Here is a 19,646-nt window from a genome sequence, read left to right on the forward strand (position 1 = left end):
TGTTAAAACCCTTTGAGAGTTGTCAATTTAAATTCTCTCTCTGCAGTCTGTAATAAAAGATTTTAAAAGATTTTAAAAGATTTTAAAAGATTAAAAGATTTTTAAGTAGGATCAATAGACAGCAGGCCATTAAATTGGTGATACAAAGTTGTGTCATTAGTAGTTTTTTACTTAGAAAGCACAATTAACCTAAGGTTAACTCACTGGTAAACATAAGTTAATTGAGTTAAAATTAACAACACATATGCGTTAAACAACATTTTTGTATTATTGTTTAAAAATTTTATTTTGCCCTTCATGTCATTTTTCTTCGTTCTGTCAGGTAAAGGGCTGAAGGTGGAGGACATACTGAAAGACGATGAGACTTTAACAGCATTCCTACTGCGAGACGCGAGGCTTTCAGAAGGTGTTGTGCACGATCTCACTAATGCACAGATTCGGGTGGAGCAGGTACGTTTTTTCATTTAAAGCACAATAGCTGCTTCTTGTTGTTTTTGTCAATAGTTTAACAGCTTCCACTGTCACTAGAATCCTGTCACACAGTCACATCCTCATACACTCCTATGGGAGCTCACTAGATGTTTCCAGCAAAAACGAGTGGGTTTGTGATGTGTTTTATGGTGTTTAACAGTCACTGAGAGCCCTTCCTGAGGTTGTATGTTAGTGTCTTCCTGACGTCGGTTTTCTTTTGTTTCACGCTGGCCTTTCACACACCACTTGATTTATGACAGGGCCCATTGTCTCAGGGGTTCAAGCACTCTTATGTAGGCTGCTTTTGATCCTGTACTTTACTAAGGGCACCTCTACGTGTAGAGATACATTGTAAAATAGGAGGTCAAAGACAGATATCTTACTTTGAAAATTAATTTAAGGAACACTCTACTTTTTGGGGCAAAAAGGCTCATTTTTACGAGTCACCTTGAGTTAAACAGTTGAGGTTTACCATTTTTGAATCATTCAGCCAATCTCTGGGTTTGGCGTGAGCATTTTTAGCTTAGCTTAGCATAAATCCTTGAATCCGATTAGACCATTAACTCATTCATTCATTTTCTTTTCGGCCTAGTCCCTTTATTAATCCGGGGTCGCCACAGCGGAACGAACCGCCAACTTATCCAGCACATTTTTAGACAGCGGATGCCCTTCCAGCCGCAAGCCATCTCTGGGAAACATCCATACACACTCACCCACACTCATACACTACGGACAATTTAGCCTACCCAATTCACCTGTACCGCATGTCTTTGGACTGTGGGGGAAAAAAAAGAGCACCTGGAGGAATCTCACGGAAACTTCACACAGAACATGCAAACTCCACACAGAAACGCCAACTGACCCAGCTAAGGCTCGAACCAGCGACTTTCTTGCTGTGAGGCAACAGCACTACCTACTGCACCTTTGGGTCGCCAGCATAACTCCAAAAATGCCAAAAAAAAAAAATTTGAGTTTTGATAATTTTTCTATTTAAATCTTGTCTCATCATGTACTAAGACTGATGGATAAAGACAAGTTGCTAATTTCTAGGTCAATATGGCTAGAAACTATACTCTCAATCTAGTGTGATAATCAAAAGAACTTTGCAGCCATACCATGATATCTCTCTCTCTCTCTCTCTCTCTCTCTCTCTCTCTCTCTCTCTCTCTCTCTCTCTCTCTCTCTCTCTCTCTCTCTCTCTCTCTCTCTCTCTCTCTCTCTCTCTCTCTCTCTCTCTCTATATATATATATATATATATATATATATATATACTGTATATACAGTTGAAGTCAGAATTATTAGCCCAACCAAAAAGTATGTATATATATATATATATATATATATATATATATATATATATATATATATATATATATATATATATATATATATATATATATATATATATATATAATCTATTTTAACCTTTTTTCTAAAAATTTATTAAATATGTCATCAAATGATTGTTGTTATAAATATGCCTGACAAGATTATTAAGTAAAGAATATAAATAATAAAAAGGAATAAAGTTCATTTAGCTAAAATATATTTCGGCTGAAGATATTTCTTCAAAGGCATATCAGTACAATTGTGTTGCTTATTCTTGTAGCAAGATTACTTGATCCTAAGAAGCAAAAATAACAAATTAGATATTTTTTTCTTTTTCTTGAGGCACAAATATAATTGTTTTCTTAGGTTTTATCCTTTTCAAATTCTTCTTTTCTTTAAAAAAAAAAAAACAAACACAATCTCATATAGTTGAGGGCAAAATAATTGATTATTACGCTCCTATGAAATTTCTCAATTCTTTTTCAAATGTTTCCCAAGTGTTGTTTTACAGAGCAGGGTCATTTTCCACAGTATTTCCTATTTCCTCCTCAGGAATTCTGGTTTCTTTTATTTTGGCTCGAATAAAGGCTTTTTACATTCCGTTTAGGGTCATTATTATTAGCCTCCTTTAAGAAGGTTTTTTTTGATTGACTAGAGAACAAACCACTTTTTGTCGAAAGACTTGTTTGATTACCCTAACTTGCCTAGTTAACCAAAGTAAGCTAGTTAAGCCTTTACATTGCAATATAAGACGAAACGAAATTTGCTAAATAACTAGCAACATGTTTTGTATTGTCATCATGAAATCAATGAGTCATTAGGAATTAGTTATTAATATTATTATGTTGAAAAAAGGTAAAACCCCTAAGCAATATTGTAAATTAACAATAAAGCTTTGATTTCTGCAATACATGCTGAAATGTGTCTAAAAATCTCTGTTTCCAGTTTGCGTATGGAGTCCCAGACCTGACACTGAAGGAGATTGCCTGCAGTCAGGCTCTTCTGGAGCAGTTTCTTATTTTCCCCAGTCGTGGAGGGATGTATGGAGTCCAAAATGCCATGTGTGCGCTTTCACAACACAGGCTGCAGAGGATTGAAGATGTGCTCTACGCCAACATAGACTTCTTCAAGCTCTTCCGACTGGTGAGTCATCACTCTTTTACTGTACATGCACTTTTACTGTAATTTTACACTAATGTTTACACTGTGTTTACACGTGGAAGGTTTTTTCTTTAAATAAGAGCGAATGGTGCCATCTTTGGTGCACACCAAACAAGTAACTCTAAACAATAACCAGATCCCAAAGATTTCTTATCTGGTCTCCGCAAAGAGCTTCTGACTTTATACTGACTCTGTTTGCCTGATTTAGCATGTTTAGTTTTAGAGAAATTTCAACATTTTAAACAGTTTGAAAATATTTAGCTGAAAATCAACAGAAGTTTACAAGTCAATGTTAAATATAGATTGCAGTACACAGAAGCTGTGTGGATGTCACATGATGTGTCACACGCTCTGGAATTATAGGAAAGCTGCTCTAAACACTTCAAGTGTTGGCAGGTGTCGCACTAAACTGAGAATGTGGATCATGAGCCAGACCTACTTACCTGTTGTTAGATTTTAGGAGGCCTATGAATACCACTGCTGAAACGACTACTTATCAGCTTTCTCTTTCTTAGTCTGTCTCTCTCTCTCTCTCTCTCTCTCTCTCTCTCTCTCTCTCTCTCTCAATGTACCTGTAAAGTTCAGCCAGGGCTAGGTTGAAGCAGATGGTAGTGTTAGCATGATGACACACCACTTGGCCTCATTTACTAATGAGATTAAGGAAGACACTCCCTCCACTGATGAGGACTGCTGTGGTGGCACACACTGATCTTCAGGAAGCTTTTCTGTATCTTGTGATGATGTTAAGGTTTTGAGAATGTGTTTATTTTCATGGAATTTGTGGAATATCATGGCATTTTGAAAGGTCTACATGTCTTCCAGACATTAAAGTCATGCTATATCAGTTGTAGTTTCTTTAAAAAAAAGTTTATTTATTATGTATATTTGTGCTTTTTTCAGTTGTTTCTTATTGCTTAGGTTAGGCGTTTTTAGCACAATTTTATTCTCTTTACACTTGTCAACTTGCAGCTAATGAAATGGTAGTTCACCCAAAAAATGAAAATTCTGTCATTAGCCCCTTTCACACATACATACCTTTTCGGAAAATTACCGACAATTTTCTTGAAAGGGATCATGTGTGAACGAACCCTTTTTGAAAATATTGGTAAACTCGGTAAAATTCAGGTATTCAGGTATTCCAGAAAGAGAAGGTGCAACATTACCGGTAATTGGCCAGAAAGCTGCGCTGTGTGAACGCAGAAGGAAATTTGCCAGAAATTTTAAATTTGTTCATAGTTAGCACACGCTGACGTAAGATGTGTATTACAGCCAATAAGAACTCTCAGACACATTCACATATGTTCTGTTTATAAAAATAAAAGCCTTTGAATATTTTTCGAGACACATTTAGCTGTTAGATGTTAGTCAGATAACGTTTCTATGTTCCTTTTTAATGTCAACAGTGTAAAAAAATATTGATGAAATGCTTATGATAAACCGCTGTTTGTTTACCTTCGAGCTCTGCTTCAGTTGCTTGACACGTGCACGTCGAGCAATGCTCCAGTAAGCGCCAGTACACACACACACACATATTATGTACATCTCGACATGTAGAAGTGTTCCTCAATATGTTTGGATCGAAGTTGTTTACAATACTCATCCATTCACTTATCCATTCGAATTTGTAATGTAGTCAAATGTGTGAATGCTGCAGTTTGTGCTTCTGCCGTTGCATGTCTTTAAAACAAAGCAACTCATTTAGAGCTAATTTCTGGTTAATAATGCCATAATTTATCAGTAGTTTGGAATGGATGTGTGATTGTTTTTTTTTTTTTTTGAAAAACTTCGGAACGTCCTTGCCTAAGTGAACAGCGCTTTTTTGAATTTACCGGAGTTGTTTAGTTCTTGGTATTACTGTGTGAAAGGTGGTATTATTTACTCACCCTTTACTTGTTTCCCATCTTTATGAGTTTCTTTCTTCCAGCCGCAAATAATATATTTAGAAAAATACTGAAAACCTGTTGCAATGACTTCCATAGTATTTGGTTTTCCTATTATGGAAGTCAAACAGGTTTTCAGCTTTCTTCAAAATATTTTATTATGTGTTCAACACAAAAAAAAAATCACAAATAGGTCTGGAACCACTGAAGGGTAAGTAAACTGTGAGTAAATTATTATTTTTTTGGGTGAACTATCCTTTTAAGTCAATGGCACTAGCTTGTATTTTCGGACTCGGTCATTTGCATGCATATGAATGGAAGCAAAAAGTGTATTGCAGTGCAACAGACCACCACATCTAATGTCCACAAGACAGAAAGTGCAGTGTTTAGCTGGGCATTGAGCATTTATTATTTTGATTTGAAATAATATTACATGCCTGTATACTGTTATATGTGCATGCATTATACAGTTGAAGTCTGAATATTATGAATTATTAGCCCCCCCTTTTCCATCTAATTTCAGTTTAACAGAGAGAAGATTTTTTCAACACAATTCTAAACATAATAGTTTTAATAACTAATTTTTAATAACTGATTTATTTTATCTTTGCCATGATGACAGTAAATAATTTTTCGACTAGATATTTTTCAAGACACTTCTATACAGCTTAAAGTGACATTCAAAGGCTTAAGTAAGGTTTATTAGGTGAACTCGGCAGGTTAGGGTAATTAGGCAAGTTATTGTATAACGATGGTTTGTTCTGTAGACTATCGAAAAAATATATAGCTTAAAGGGGATAAAAATGTTGTTCCTAAAATAGTGTTTAAAAAAATTTAAAACTGCTTTTATTCTAGCTGAAATAAAACAAATAACACTTTCTCCAGAAGAAAGAATATTATCAGACACACTGTGAAAATTTCCTTGCTCTGTTAAACATCATTTGAGAAATATTTAAAAAAGAAAAAAAAATTCAAATGGGGGCTAATAATTCTGACTTCAACTGTATACGATTGAATGGTATAATATTTAAAACCAAAAAACACAGAATGCTGTTATCATGTAAATAAACGTGTGTGTTCATGAAATGTAAAGTAATGTATATATGGTCAAGAGTTGAGATAAATGAATGTATTAAATTGTTTTTTGTGTATGTATTAAAATAATAATTTAAATGTATTTATTTTAACATTCAATTGTAAATAATAAAATAATAATACAAATTTTGCATTTTAAGTGTTGGGACCCAAGACTAGCAGTGCCTTAGGGTATAGCAAATGATGATCTAAATAAACTTATAATTAATAAAAAAATGTTTAAGACTGTGTACACGTTAATTCAAAAATAAATCATTATTTGGTTAAAAATCATCAATCTATGATTTGTTTTACTGGATGTGACAAAGAATGGGTCACCTTAATATGTTGATTTTCTTTTATACTGTACTTACGCTGCAAATATGCTTTTCTTGGTTTTGGTCGTATTTCTAGTCCAAATATCAAAATATCCTTAAATCTAGAAGCATTTTCTAGAAAAGCAAAAATCATTGTTTTGTTTTCAGAAAAAAAAAAATGTCAAATTAAGGGTGTACTCACACTATGTACAGTTGCCTTGAACCGGGCCAAACCACACTTGTCCTCCCTCCCTCCCTTACATACGGGCCTGAGCACGTTTACATCATTGATGCTGCACTGTTCAGTAAGCGCTCTCGCTCAGCACAGTTGAGATTTCTTCAGTTAAATTGTTTTAGTCGTTTGATATGCAGTGATGCGCAGACAATTATTTTGCCAAACAGATGAGCCCACTATTGATGCTCATAAACAATCATAAAGTCCTCGTGCTGCAGGAATTAGGAGGTTTGCTAAAAGTGCTGCTGTGGTGCAGTGAGGGGGTTGCGTCTTTAATAATCTAAGACAGTTTGTGTTCATTGAATAATAAGAATGATTAATAAATCCATATGAAACAGTCCCTTAAAAGTCACCTCTCATCTTCAGTTTCGGGCTCAGGTGCACCTTGCACTCACACTATAAGCATTTAAGTGAGCCCACGTGAACCTTGCTCTGGCACACCTCTTACAAGCAGGCCAGGGCCGGCCAAGAGAACTGTGGCTAAGCCCGATTCAGAGCACTCACACTTCTCAAACGATCTGGGCGCTGTTTGGATAACATAGTTTGAGTACGCCCTATGCCTTTTGGGTAACACTTTACAAAAATGTTCATTAGTTAATGCATTTACACTGCAAAAAATGCTTTTCTTACTTAGATTTTTTTGTCTTGTTTCTAGTCCAAATATCTGAAAATTCCTAAATCAAGAAGAATATTCTAGACAAGCAAAACATATTTTCTTGTTTTGAGAAATAATATGCCAATAATAAGTAAGTTTTTCCTTAAAACAAGCAAAATAATCTGCCAATGGGGTAAGCAAAATAATCTTACGTCAAAAGAAAAAGCAGGATTATTTTGCTTACCCCATTGGCAGATTATTTTGCTTGTTTTAAGGGTAAACTCACTTATTATTGGCATATTATTTCTCAAAACGAGACAATATGTTTTGCTTGTCTAGAAAATGCCTCTTGATATAAGAAATTTTAGAAATTTAGACTAGAAACAAGACAAAAAATCTATGCAAGAAAAGCATTTTTTGCAGTGTACTAACATGAACTAATCATGAACAACACATGAACAACATTTATTAATCATAATTTAACATTTACTAATGCATTATTAACATCCAAGTCCATGCTTGTTAACATTAGTTAATGCACCATGAGTTAACATGAACTAACAATGAACAACTGTATTTTCATTAACTAACTTTAACTAACATGAACAATGTTAGTTAACAATGTCATGTTAGTAAATGTATTCATTACATTAACTAATGAACATTATTGTAAAGTGTAACGGATTTTTGTTTCCTTAAAACAGGGCCTGGAAGGCCGGGTTCTGCAGATTTTAGCTCCAAATCACCTCAACACACCTGCCTCGATGTTTCTTTGAAGCCTAGCAAGAGCTTCATTAGCTTGGCCAGGTGTGTCTGATTGAGGTTGGAGCTAAACTTTGCAGAATATCGGCCCTCCTGGACCGAGTCTGGGCATCCCTGCCTTAAAACAGGCTAAATAATCTGCCAATAGGGAAAGCATTTGTTTTTAGTTGCTGTTTGATAATTTTAAAATAAATTTATTTTGCTTACCCCATTGGGAGATTCTTTTGAGGTTATTTCTCAAAACAAGGCAATATTGTTTACTCTTTTAGAAAAAGCTTCTAGAATTAAGAATTTGTGGATATGTGGACTAGAAATGAGACAAAAAAATCTAAATAAAAAAAGCATTTTGCAGAACGTTTATTCAAGTTTTAGATGTTTATAATAATTATTGTTTAGGGGTTTTCACCTTTATAGGACAATGGAGATGTATGAACAGGAAAGTATGGGGAAGAGAGGATCGGCAAAGCACCTTGACCCAGGAATTGAACTCAGGTTGCCACAAGCACATCAGTGCTATGTGTTGACGAACTAACCACTAGGCTGTTGGCACCAACGGATGTATTATTTTTCAGTCAGTGACACAGGGGCAAAAAAAATATGTTGTTTTCTTAACACAAAGTTATCATTTTTGGGACCCCAAATATTAAATTTTATGTAGCTTAACATCAAACAGTTACATACAAATAGTAAAAAAAGCATAAATGTGTACTGTACTAAAATACTAATTGCATTAATAATGCAGTTATTACAAGACTTTTTTATAATCACAATAAAAGAAATCATTGTCAATGAAGATGCTATATATGATTCTATCCTAAGAATATGTTAAATCCCTTATTTATCTACATAGCTTAATCCTAATTAGTCATTAAGTGGGTCACCTCAATATGCACTGTGTTTACCTCCAAACATCTCTGTTTTCCTCTGTGTGTTTAGATGCCCATGGTCTTGGACAGCCACTCCACTGGGATAGACCTGCAGTTCTGGGGTCGAGTGTTGTCAGCAGTGTCCAACAAGCTTCAGGAGGTATTACTGCTTGAGAAAACTCAGTTCCTCTCCCCATCTCAAGACCCTTATTTTAGCATCCAGGAAGCCTTCACTTCCCTTCAGCTGTTTAGAAACTTCCAAGAGAGATGCTCGGAAAGTGTGTGTATGTGTCTGATCAGTTTTTCCTCTCAACTGTATGAATTAAATCACAGAAATCTGTGTTTTTTAAAAGGGCGGCAGGCGTGTACTGTATGTGTGTGATCAGTTCATGTGTGTACATGTGTGCATTTCATCACTCCTGTTTCACTATTATGTCGAAAGGACATTCCACTGAGGTCACATCCTGTAGGTGGAGTGCGTTTCTTTCCCTTTTGCTTGGGTGAAAGAAAGCCTGGCCAACTAATGCTATCACCATCACTAAATCCATCTGCGCTGCGTGGGTCTGCATGTATGAATGCATATGAATGGTTGAGCAGTGACTCATTCCTCATACTTAAAGCCTCTATGGAAATCTAAACTTCTCTTGACCTGGTTTGACTTATTGTGACTTATCTTAGTGTACATTAAAGTTCATGAGGTACAGAGCAAGTGCCGAATCACACGTTCAATAAGATACTTGTGTTTTGATATAGAGTAGTGTTTGCTGGAGACAAAAAAATGAGTGTAGCAGCTGTGAGGATATTTGTTTCTTGCAGGAATTCTGCCAGACACATTTCCCTTTACATTATAAAAAATAACATCAAATGTTAGAAAACTTTCCACAGTGGGATACACATTTTTACCTGCAGTTTTCCCAATCCGTTTGTAAAAAAATAAAAAGAAAAAAGAAAAAAAGAAAAGCTCTGTTTGATTAATATTATCGTACACAAATACTTTATAAATAATATTTATTTTAAAAAAATACAATTATGATACATTTTGTTGTTTATTGTTTTTTGAAAATATCTCAAATTGTTTTTAGATAGGACTTTGTAAAACTAAAGTTCTAAATGGCCTAAAACAGTTTGTTTAATTTAATTATACTGTATATTCCTAAATCGTCATAGCTTTTGTTTGTTTTATATTGGTTTATTTAATGTTTTTATTGTATCTGATAATTATATATCTTTAAATGATTTCAATAAAGCTTGGGCTGTTTTATCTAGATCTATGAAATTGTGTTGAGCTCTCAAAAGTGGACACGTAATTTGTAAAGTTTTATGTCTTTCTAATGTATTCAAATCAAATCAGATAAAAAAAATCACTTTTATTGTCACATCATCAGCTGCTATGATGAGTGAAAAGCCTAGGTGCTGGCTCCAGACAGTACAAAAATACAGATGCAAATACAAAATACAGTGCAAATACATTGACAGTGCAAAATATAGACGGTGCAAACAAAATAAAAGTGCAAAATACAAAGTGCAAAAAACAGACAGTGCAAATATAACGACAGTGCAAAATACAACAGCATATTCCTAAAAAAAGCAAAAAAAACCAAAAAAAAAAACAGGACAATGTAAAATTGACAGCGTATTGTTTCAAGTATGGATTAGTTAAAGTGCAGTACATGCTACAATTGTGCGCAGTGAGTGTATGGAATAGTCTGTGTGAGGTGTGTTAAGTGTTCATCAGCCTGATAGTCTGAGGAAAGAAACTTTCCATCAGCCAGCTAGTGCGTGACCGGATGCTGCAGAACCGTCTGCCTGAGGCTAGCGTAGAGAAAAGTCTATGTCTTGGTTAGCTGGAGTCGCTGATAATTCTCTTGGCTTTCCTCATGCACCGCCTGGTGTAAATGTCCTGGAGGGAGGAAAGCTCATCTCCAACTATGCGTCCAACAGTTCGCAGAATTCTATGTAGGCCTTTGCGATTGCTGCTGGTGCTATTTCCATACCAGGCGGTGATACAGCCAGACAGAATCCTCTTCACAGTGCAGGTGTAGAACGAGCGGAGGATGTGAGGGCTCATTCCAAATCTCCTGAGACGCCTGAGGAAGAAAAGGCAGTTTTGTGCCTTCCTTAGCACTGTGTCTGTGTGAGCAGTTCATGTCAAATCCTCAGCGATGTGTACTCCACAAAACTTGAAAGTGCTGACTCTCTCCACTGGTGTCCCGTTGATGGTGATGGGGGTGTGTTCTCTCTTCTCTTTCCTGAAATCCACCACCAGCTCCTTGGTTTTGCTGATGTTGAGTGAGAGTTGGTTTTCCTCACACAACTGCATCAGAGTGTGCACTTCCTCTGTAGGCCATCTCATCATTATCAGTGATTAGGCCCACCACCATTGTGTCATCAGCAAATTTAACCATGACGTTGGAGCTGTGTTTGGCTGTACAGTCATGTGTGTACAGGGAGCACAGGAGAGGGCTGAGAACAAAGCCCTGTGGAACACCAGTGTTGAGGATGAGTGTGGATAATGTAATGTTGTTCGTTCTGACCACCTGGCATCTGCTTGACAGGAAGTCCAGGAGCCAGTTGCATAGCGAGCTGTGTAGATCCAGATCCTGGAGCTTCACCACCGGCTTGGCAGGCACTTTGGTGTTGAATGCTGAGCTGTAGTCCACAAACAGCCTTCTCACATAAGTGTTTTTGTTTTCTAGGTGAGACAGAGCAGTGTGCAAGGTGAAAGCAATCGCATCATCAGTGGAGCAGTTATTCCTGTATGCAAATTGCAGAGGGTCAGTGTGAGCGGGCAGTACAGAGCAGATGTGCTTTTTAATCAGCTTCTCAATGCACTTGCTGAAGATGAGTGTCAAAGCAACTGGACGCCAGTCATTCAAGCATGTGGCTTTAGCTGATTTCGGTATGGGCACAATAGTAGCTGTCTTAAAGCATGTGGGAACCACAGACCGAGAGAGTGAGAGGTTAAAGATGTCTGTGAAAACCCCCGCTAGCTGGTGTGCGCATGCTTTAAGTTCAAATCCAGGGATGCCATATGGGCACGTAGCTTTCCGGATGTTCATGCGATGGAAAGATCTCCTACAGAAAAAAAGAGTGTGCTGGTGGTTTCGGTTTCGGCCGCGGGAGCGCGCAGTGTGTGCGCGCTGTCCTGGGCTTCAAATCGGGCGTAGAATAAGTTGAGCTCGTCCGGGAGAGACGCAGCAATGTTTACAGTGGCGTGTTTGTTACTTTTAAAGTCTGTTATGGAATTAAGCCCTGCCACATGCTCCTTGCATTGGTGTTAAATTGACCCTTCAACCCCGAACTTCGCCATTGATCCATGGCTTTTGATTGGGGTAGATATGGACAATTTTTGTTGGGACCACGTCTTCTATGCATGTCCTGATGAAGCATGTGACGGTGTCTGAGTACACGTCAATGTTGTCATCCCACGCTGCCTAGAACATATCTCAGTCTGTGTGATCTTAAAGTATGGAATCTGATTGGTTCGTTCAGCTCTGAAACGCCCTGAGGGTAGGTGGTTCCCGTTTCAGTTTCTGCCTGTAAGCAGGCAAGAGCAGAACAGAAGAGTGATCTGATTTGCCAAACAGTGTGCGTGGGAGGGATTTGTATGCGTCCCAGAACGGGGAATAGCAATGGTTCAAAATCCAATCACCACGCGTGTTTGTGTTGATGTGTTAATAGTATTTTAGAGCGATTTTCCTGAGAATGGCCTTGTTAAAATCCCCTGTAAGAATAAACGCTGCCTCCAGGTATGCGGTTTCCTACTCACTTATGCTCCCATACAGTTACCTAAATGCCTGCTCTGTATTGGCTTGAGGGTGGATGTAGACAGCTATAATGATAACCGTTGTGAAATCTATTGGTAGCCAGTATGGCCAACACTGAAGCATAAGGTATTACAGAACAGGAGAAAAGGGTGTATATTCCTCTCATCACACCATGAGTTGTTGATAAAAAAAACAAACACCTGCTCCTTTGCTATGTGAATACAAATATGTTTACATTATCTCCAAAATAAAGAAAGAAAGTAACCTAGTCGCTTGAGGCATCGACGTAGCTGAATTGAGCTCTCTTTTGCCCGGTCTTTCACAAACAATTACATGCATCTAAACACGCATGACAACTGAATCAATGGAAAAGCGGTTGTTCCTTGCACCACCTGGTGGCTATTGCGTTAAGCACAAAAATGTTTTTTTTTATTTATGAAAAGGTCTTTGCAGCTGCAGTACTATGCGTGACTGCGCGTGACAAATAGCAGTAAAGTGCGTGAAGAAACGCACATTTTTAGTAACCATATCTGTACATTCAAAAAATTACTTTTGATGCTTGTTCAATCTACTTATTTATAATATAAACTTAATAACTTTGTGTTTGGACGACAAGAAGGAATTGTGTGGAACCCTGAATTGTTTAGTGTACAGTTGTATTTGAAAGTTTGCATATTCATTGGAGAGTCTGTTAAAAGGTAGGGAATTGCATGTTATTGTTTATTTAATACTGTCCTGAGTAAGGTATTTTAGATGTTTACAAATATTTCACAAGTCAAAAATGTACACTAAAAATGCAGGGTTCCACACAATTCCTTCATGTTGTCACAACAAAAATAAATTAAGTTAAAGGTGCAGTAGGTGATCTGCCAAAATACCTTTAAAACACAATTCCTCCCCTGCCGTCCAAAGGCACGCCTCTTGAAATCACAAACTCGCACATTAAAGATAACAGAGACACACTAGATGATGTCATTCGCCAGTTAGAAATCTTTATGTTTTACAAAACTACAATTCTGCATAAGAAACTGTCTTAAATCTAGCATATTTTTAGTTGGGAAGCAAGCAAAACTTATCATAATGTGCAATATTTCATGCATGTCTCACTCTCTCATGCACTTTGTCCTAAAGCCACTAATGCATGCTTAGTGTTTGGCCGGCGAGGTGCAAGAATTACACTTATTACTTAGCCATAACTGCATGCTATTTCTGACCGAAAAATCAGAGTAGCATGGTAAACAATTTAGGGGATGCGTCACAGATTGTCATTGTTCAAAAATGAGGCAATGTGAATATAAAACCAACTTCAGCTCAGTAACACCGGCTAGGTGGAATAGCACTGATGTTTTGTTGTTAAACTAAATAAAAATCTACATTATCTATGCTGTAAAAGGTCCATTAAATATATATAAATGCATTTAGATCATTTACTTTGATAATTACTATTGGAATGTGAAGAGACTTTCAACCAGCACAACAAAAACGTTTCTTAAGTCACCTACTTCAATCACCTACTGCAAATTTAACTTGGATTGATCATAAAATAATTTTGTGGTCCCCAAAAACTTTTAAATTTTTTAAAATATTTAGTTTTTAGTTTAATAGTTTGAACAAACAGCAAGTCAGTTTTGAGTGTACTGTTGCTGAAATGATTAAACTACCCACCTGCAAAAGTTTGCAGGTCACACTTTACAATAAGGTTAATGTTAATGCATTTACTAACCTGAACAAACAATGAACAATACATTTACTACAGTATTTGTTCATTGTTAGTTCATGTTAACTCATGGTGCATTAACTAATGTTAAGCATGGACTTGGATGTTAATATTGCATTAGTAAATGTTCAATTATGATTAATAAATGCTGTACATGTATTGTTCATGTTAGTAAATGCATTAACTAATGAACCTTATTGTAAAGTTACCAGTGTACATACCCTTGATTTGATGTGGGTACCTGATGATATAAGAGTGTTTTTCTGCTTCTCATATGATTTGAACAGTTAAGCTGCTTCTGTTCTTGAGAAAAAATCCTCCATGTCCTGCACAATTTCCAGTTTTACAGAATCTTTTGTGGATTTTTAACTCTTTCCATTAGTGACTGCATACTATACTTTAATATCTGCTCTCAAATGAGTCAACAATAAACAACGCCTCTCTTGCACAATTGTCATTAGAACTTGTGTAATCACATAATATTAAGTAAACTTACTATTAACCAGGTTACATATTTTAACTGTAGCATTTATTTAACTTTTTTCCCCTGGAATCACTGCCATTTTTACAGTCCCACTTCATATTTCTGTCTACATCTCACGATTATGACTTTACAGTATTCAAATTTGAGCAAATTTTGAATTTATACCATCCAATTTTGCATTTATACCTTAGGAGTTTATTTCTTGCAATGTATCTTGGAATTCAAATCGGATTGTTGCAAACCCTCTTCTCACCTTATTTACACTATGCCAGATTCAGCCTTAACTGTGAATAAGAGTTTATTTAAGGATATCCTCTTCTGGGAGTCTCGTCTTTAAGTTGTCACGTGTGTTTTAAATAGTTTTGGCAGACTGAAGATCTTGGCCTACGTGGAGAGATTCAGACAACCAAATACAGTATAGGTGACATAAACAAGCGACTAAGTACACAAAGTTTATGTTTATTCTTAGGAAGAATGACAGCTCTTTTTGTTGTTGTTCATCTAGTATATTATGCAAGTTTGAGAGAATGACAAAAGCTGTGTATTCTGAATAATTTGATGACTTACAGATCAGTGAATCTGTTTAAACTGTATAGAGCTTACATGTATATAATTTACTTACAGGCTATTTTATTAACAAAAAACTTAAATAATAATATTTTTGAACCAAAAATTTCCAGTATTTACACTGTTAAAAATATCCGTAAATTAATGTTTTTTATTTTATATTTTCCCTCATTTATATATGCATTTGACTTGCTTTATGAAATAGGGACCTTTCCTCCAACAACCTTTAATCCTAAAAAGTTAGAAAAAGTGACTTTTATTAACATTTTTAATAATTGTGATGTATTGTCTGGATTGGTATTGTTTATTACAGTACAACAATCTTGTCATAAACTAATATTTTACAGACTTATTTCTCTATATATTATTTCTTATAAATTATATTATTTCAAACTACTAAAATGTTATTAAAAGTATCTTTGTACAGTATCCTGTGCAGTTAAGTTTTTAACATGAATAAACGGAAAACACTTGTGAATCAAAAAATACCGAAACTGTTAATGAAAAGATATTTTTTACAGTGTACAGTAGAAATATGTAAAACTTTTCAAATGTATGTATACTGATTACTGATGAATCTGACTGACAAAGAAAACAACACAAAAAATGATGTGCACTATTTGAAATACAGTAATGGTTATGCAATCTATCAATATAACAACAACATCAAAAATCAACTTAAGAAAGTATTTCTGATCTATTGTATGATTGTACAATCACATTCAAATATGCTAGATTTGTTAATAATCTCAAATTATGGTTTAACGTTTAAATGAATGTTTCTTTCCTGCATCTTCGAAAGACAAAAGCATGACATAACAAAAGACTTGGAATTGTCTCTATCATTAAAATATATACTGGAAAAACTGGCATCCTAAATAATTTAATAGTCAAAAAATTATTAACTTGCGAAATGTGAAAAACAGATAGTAGCTGAGGTTCCCATCAAAGGGTAATTTTGAATCTTCAGTCTGCCAGTTTGCTTTGGGGGAAAACTTTACTTTTCATATTGTAAAGTAGGGGGTACACTTTTAATTTTCGAAAATTTGCATTATTTATTTTTTTATTTTTATTTTGCAGAGTAGCCTCTCTTATAGTATATGTACAGTACATAACAAAGACAATTTGATTTTTAAATGTATGACCTTATTACTAACATGGTGTTTTTCTCTCAGCTTGCGGATCGGCCCAGCGCCCAGGACTTGATGCAGGTCTTGTACTCCATCTTTCAGCCCGGTGGTCCCTCTTCCTTCAGTCAGCTGATTTCCAAGGTGTCTGATCTGTTTTGTGGATACCCTGAGGGTGAGGGTACCCGCGTCTTCTCCTTTAACTGGTACGAGGACAACAACTATAAAGCTTTCCTTGGCATCAACAATTCCAGGGGACACGACAGCTACATCTATGACAAAACAGCAAGTGAGTGCATCTAATCTGTCATATTCTAACTGCTAAACATGCCACACTTGAGTTTGTCTTGGCACACACACTTTTTATCTAAATATCAAGAAGATTTTTATAGACTACACAAATATTGTTTTGTTTTCTGTCAAAATTAAGAGAGTTTTCTTGTAAACAGGGTGTCCGCTGGGTCTTAAAATGTCTGAAATTCACTAGAAATTTGGTCTTGTGGGTCTTAAATAATTTTAAACAGGTCTTAATTTTGCTTTGTCCAAGTAAAGCTACTAAATTGGGCCAACATCCATCCAATCACCAACAATACATCTTAATAAAACTTTATTTTTTACATTTATTTATTTATTTATTATGCTTTATTGCAAGGAAATACGATTCACAACAACTGTTAGATATTTTTACAGCAAATTGCCCATTAAATTCCCTAATCAAGTAAAGAAAACTAAAAGGCAATTATATGAATCCTCATAATAATACCGGGCCATTAAAAAAATCCTTAATGTTTAACCCTGTAAAGTCTAAAACATCGTTCTTAATGGTCTTAAAAAGTCTTACATTTCAAACCATTATTTTTATATCAAAGAATATTCTTTTACCTACATTGGCCATTTTGTTTTCTTTTCCTTTTTTTAAAGGGGGCCTAATATTGCCTTTTTTTAAAGAGGTAAAATGAGTCTCTGATGAGTGTGTGTGAAATTTCAGCTCAAAATAACTCATAGATCGTTTTTATAACTTTTTGAAACTACCCATTTTAGGTTTTGATGTAAATTGTGCTGTTTTGGTTACTGTCTCTTTAAATTCAGATGAGAGCTCTCAGCCTTCTTTTCAAAAGAGGGCGGAGCTACAAATGCCTATGCGTCAATGAGTAGGTTTACATGGACATAAATAAACCACCCAAAAATAAGAATTTTAAACGATTAAGACAATACTCTGATTTAGGATGGTTTATACACACATGGCTGTTTGACTATTCTCTGCACCTACCGAGGCAGTTTTCGCCATACATCATGTTGAATCAAATTCCATTAAAGCAACACTCCTCCCGCAGTTCGTACTCACATCCAAAATCTTGTTTGTCAAGGGCGCATGCATAAAATATTACTGAATGAAAGTGAAAGTGCCAAACTGCAGTTAAAGTCAACGGGATCATGAAAGAAACTTTTGTCAGATTAGGGCAAATAATTTGATTACTGATGTCCATGTAAATGTAGTTATTGAGATCAATGTAAGTGGCTTTTCCTCTCCAATGAAATATACTAAGAGAGAATATCAATAAAAGTGTTTCTGCAGACTGTTTTTATGAAGTGTGATTTTAAAAATAGAATGACACAACTGTGTTTATACCCCTTATGAAATGATTTTTGCATAATCCCCTTTAAAGGGCCATGAAAGCCCACTGTTTCAGCAGGGTGTTTTCACACCTCTAGTTTGGAAATAGTCAGGAAAGTGGGTGTGTCTAGCTCTGTTTAGGTGGGAGTGTCGTGGAGGGGAAAAGGGGAAGGATTTGAATAAAAATGGGAATTTCTATTTGGGCACGTGCTGATTTTCACAGAGGCAAAACAAACACACACACACGCAAGGGAGAAAGACAGTGACCATGTTTAATGATGGTGGAATGTTTGATACCGCATGTCGTATAAGAGAAAAAAACCTCTGCATTTCCTGATAACTTAGATACACTCGGTAGGTCAGAAAGCCGTGTGTGTGTTGATTATCCTGTCTCAAAATGCGGCGAAAATTAAACACGACTGTCAGTAATAGTTTGCTTGCAGTGTTCACATGTTTACACTTGGAGAGCAGCATTTACGGTAGATCTTTCAGTCCATAACATTGTAGTGATATTAACATAAACTAAGTAACTTAGAAATCATTTTGACTAAGGTCTGTCTTTAAACACTGAAAGAGTATTGCTGACGATACGAACTAACTTTTCCATCTAAATGAACAAAGATCGTACACACTTACCAAATCTGTAGAGACAGGACTGACAACACCAACTGGAGCCTTGTCTGTTTTTATTATGAGTCAGATATTTCGCCGAACAGATCCGCCCCTTTTGGCGCTCATAAACAATCATAAAGCTCTCGTGCTGCCGGAATGAGGACGTACCTTAAAAGTCACGTCTTGCTTTCAGTTTTGGGCTTTGCCCAAGTGAACCGGGCTCAGGCACACCTCTTCCAACCGGGCCAGGGCCGGCCAAGTGAACCGTGCTTGAGCCCGATTCAGCGCACTCACACTTCTCAAACGATCCGGGAAACGGGCCTGGGCATGGTACGGATGGCAAAGTGTGAGTAGGCCCTAACTTTGAGTATTTCTGAAAGCAAAACAATATTTTTTACTTGTCTAGAAAATACTTTCTGATTTAAGAACTTTTTTTTTTTAGATTTAGACTAAAAACAAGAAGAAAAAACATTTTTTTCTACTTTTTATAAACATTCTTTTTTGCTTTTGTTTTCTTCGAATTTTCACTTGCTCTATTTTTTTAATTACCCTCTCTCACTGTCTCTTTTTGTTGTTGTGTTTCTCTTTCACTCCCTCTGTGGCTCTCAGCTCCATTCTGTAATGCATTAATGCAGAACCTGGAGTCAAACCCTATTACCAAAATTGTGTGGAACTCAGTGAAGCCTCTTGTGATGGGGAAGATCCTGTACACTCCAGACTCTCCGGCTGTCAGAAAAATAATAAAGAGTGTAAGATTTCAACATGCAATCAGTCTCAGACATGAACTGTTCTACAACTAACAACAAGCAAATTCATATATCTGTATATGCAGTATATGTGTGTGTGTGTGTTCTCCAGGCCAACACCACTTTTGAGGAGCTTGAGAGGTTGCAGAAAATAGGGAAGGTCTGGGAAGAGCTGGGACCACAGCTCTGGGATTTCTTTCAAAACAGCATCCAAATGAACATGATACGGGTAACAAATCTCACACACACACACAAATGCACACACACAGCATATCCATTCATGTCAAATTGTGCCAACAGTCTTTTGAATACCTGATCTA

At 36.1% G+C, this 19,646-nt stretch overlaps 2 protein-coding genes across 3 annotated transcripts in view; one reads left to right on the top strand and one right to left on the bottom strand.

Moving 5' to 3' along the window:
- The window catches only part of LOC147846305 (uncharacterized), a 350,900-nt gene that overhangs the window by 23,987 nt on the left and 307,267 nt on the right, over positions 1-19,646 (bottom strand). The gene's annotated exons all lie outside the window — the stretch shown is intronic.
- Positions 1-19,646, top strand: part of abca4b (ATP binding cassette subfamily A member 4b) — an 87,313-nt gene that overhangs the window by 16,203 nt on the left and 51,464 nt on the right. For both annotated transcript variants that reach the window (XM_087240558.1, XM_087240559.1), the window contains exons 6-11: positions 323-450; positions 2,747-2,944; positions 8,762-8,851; positions 16,402-16,642; positions 19,190-19,329; positions 19,439-19,555. In XM_087240558.1, coding sequence (XP_087096684.1) covers positions 323-450; positions 2,747-2,944; positions 8,762-8,851; positions 16,402-16,642; positions 19,190-19,329; positions 19,439-19,555 — 914 coding nt within the window. The remainder of the gene's footprint in view (positions 1-322; positions 451-2,746; positions 2,945-8,761; positions 8,852-16,401; positions 16,643-19,189; positions 19,330-19,438; positions 19,556-19,646) is intronic.

The sequence above is a fragment of the Danio rerio genome, chromosome 2 (genome assembly GCF_052040795.2).
Source record: "Danio rerio strain M-AB ecotype USA chromosome 2, GRCz13ab, whole genome shotgun sequence".
NCBI classification, from domain to species: Eukaryota; Metazoa; Chordata; class Actinopteri; order Cypriniformes; family Danionidae; genus Danio; species Danio rerio.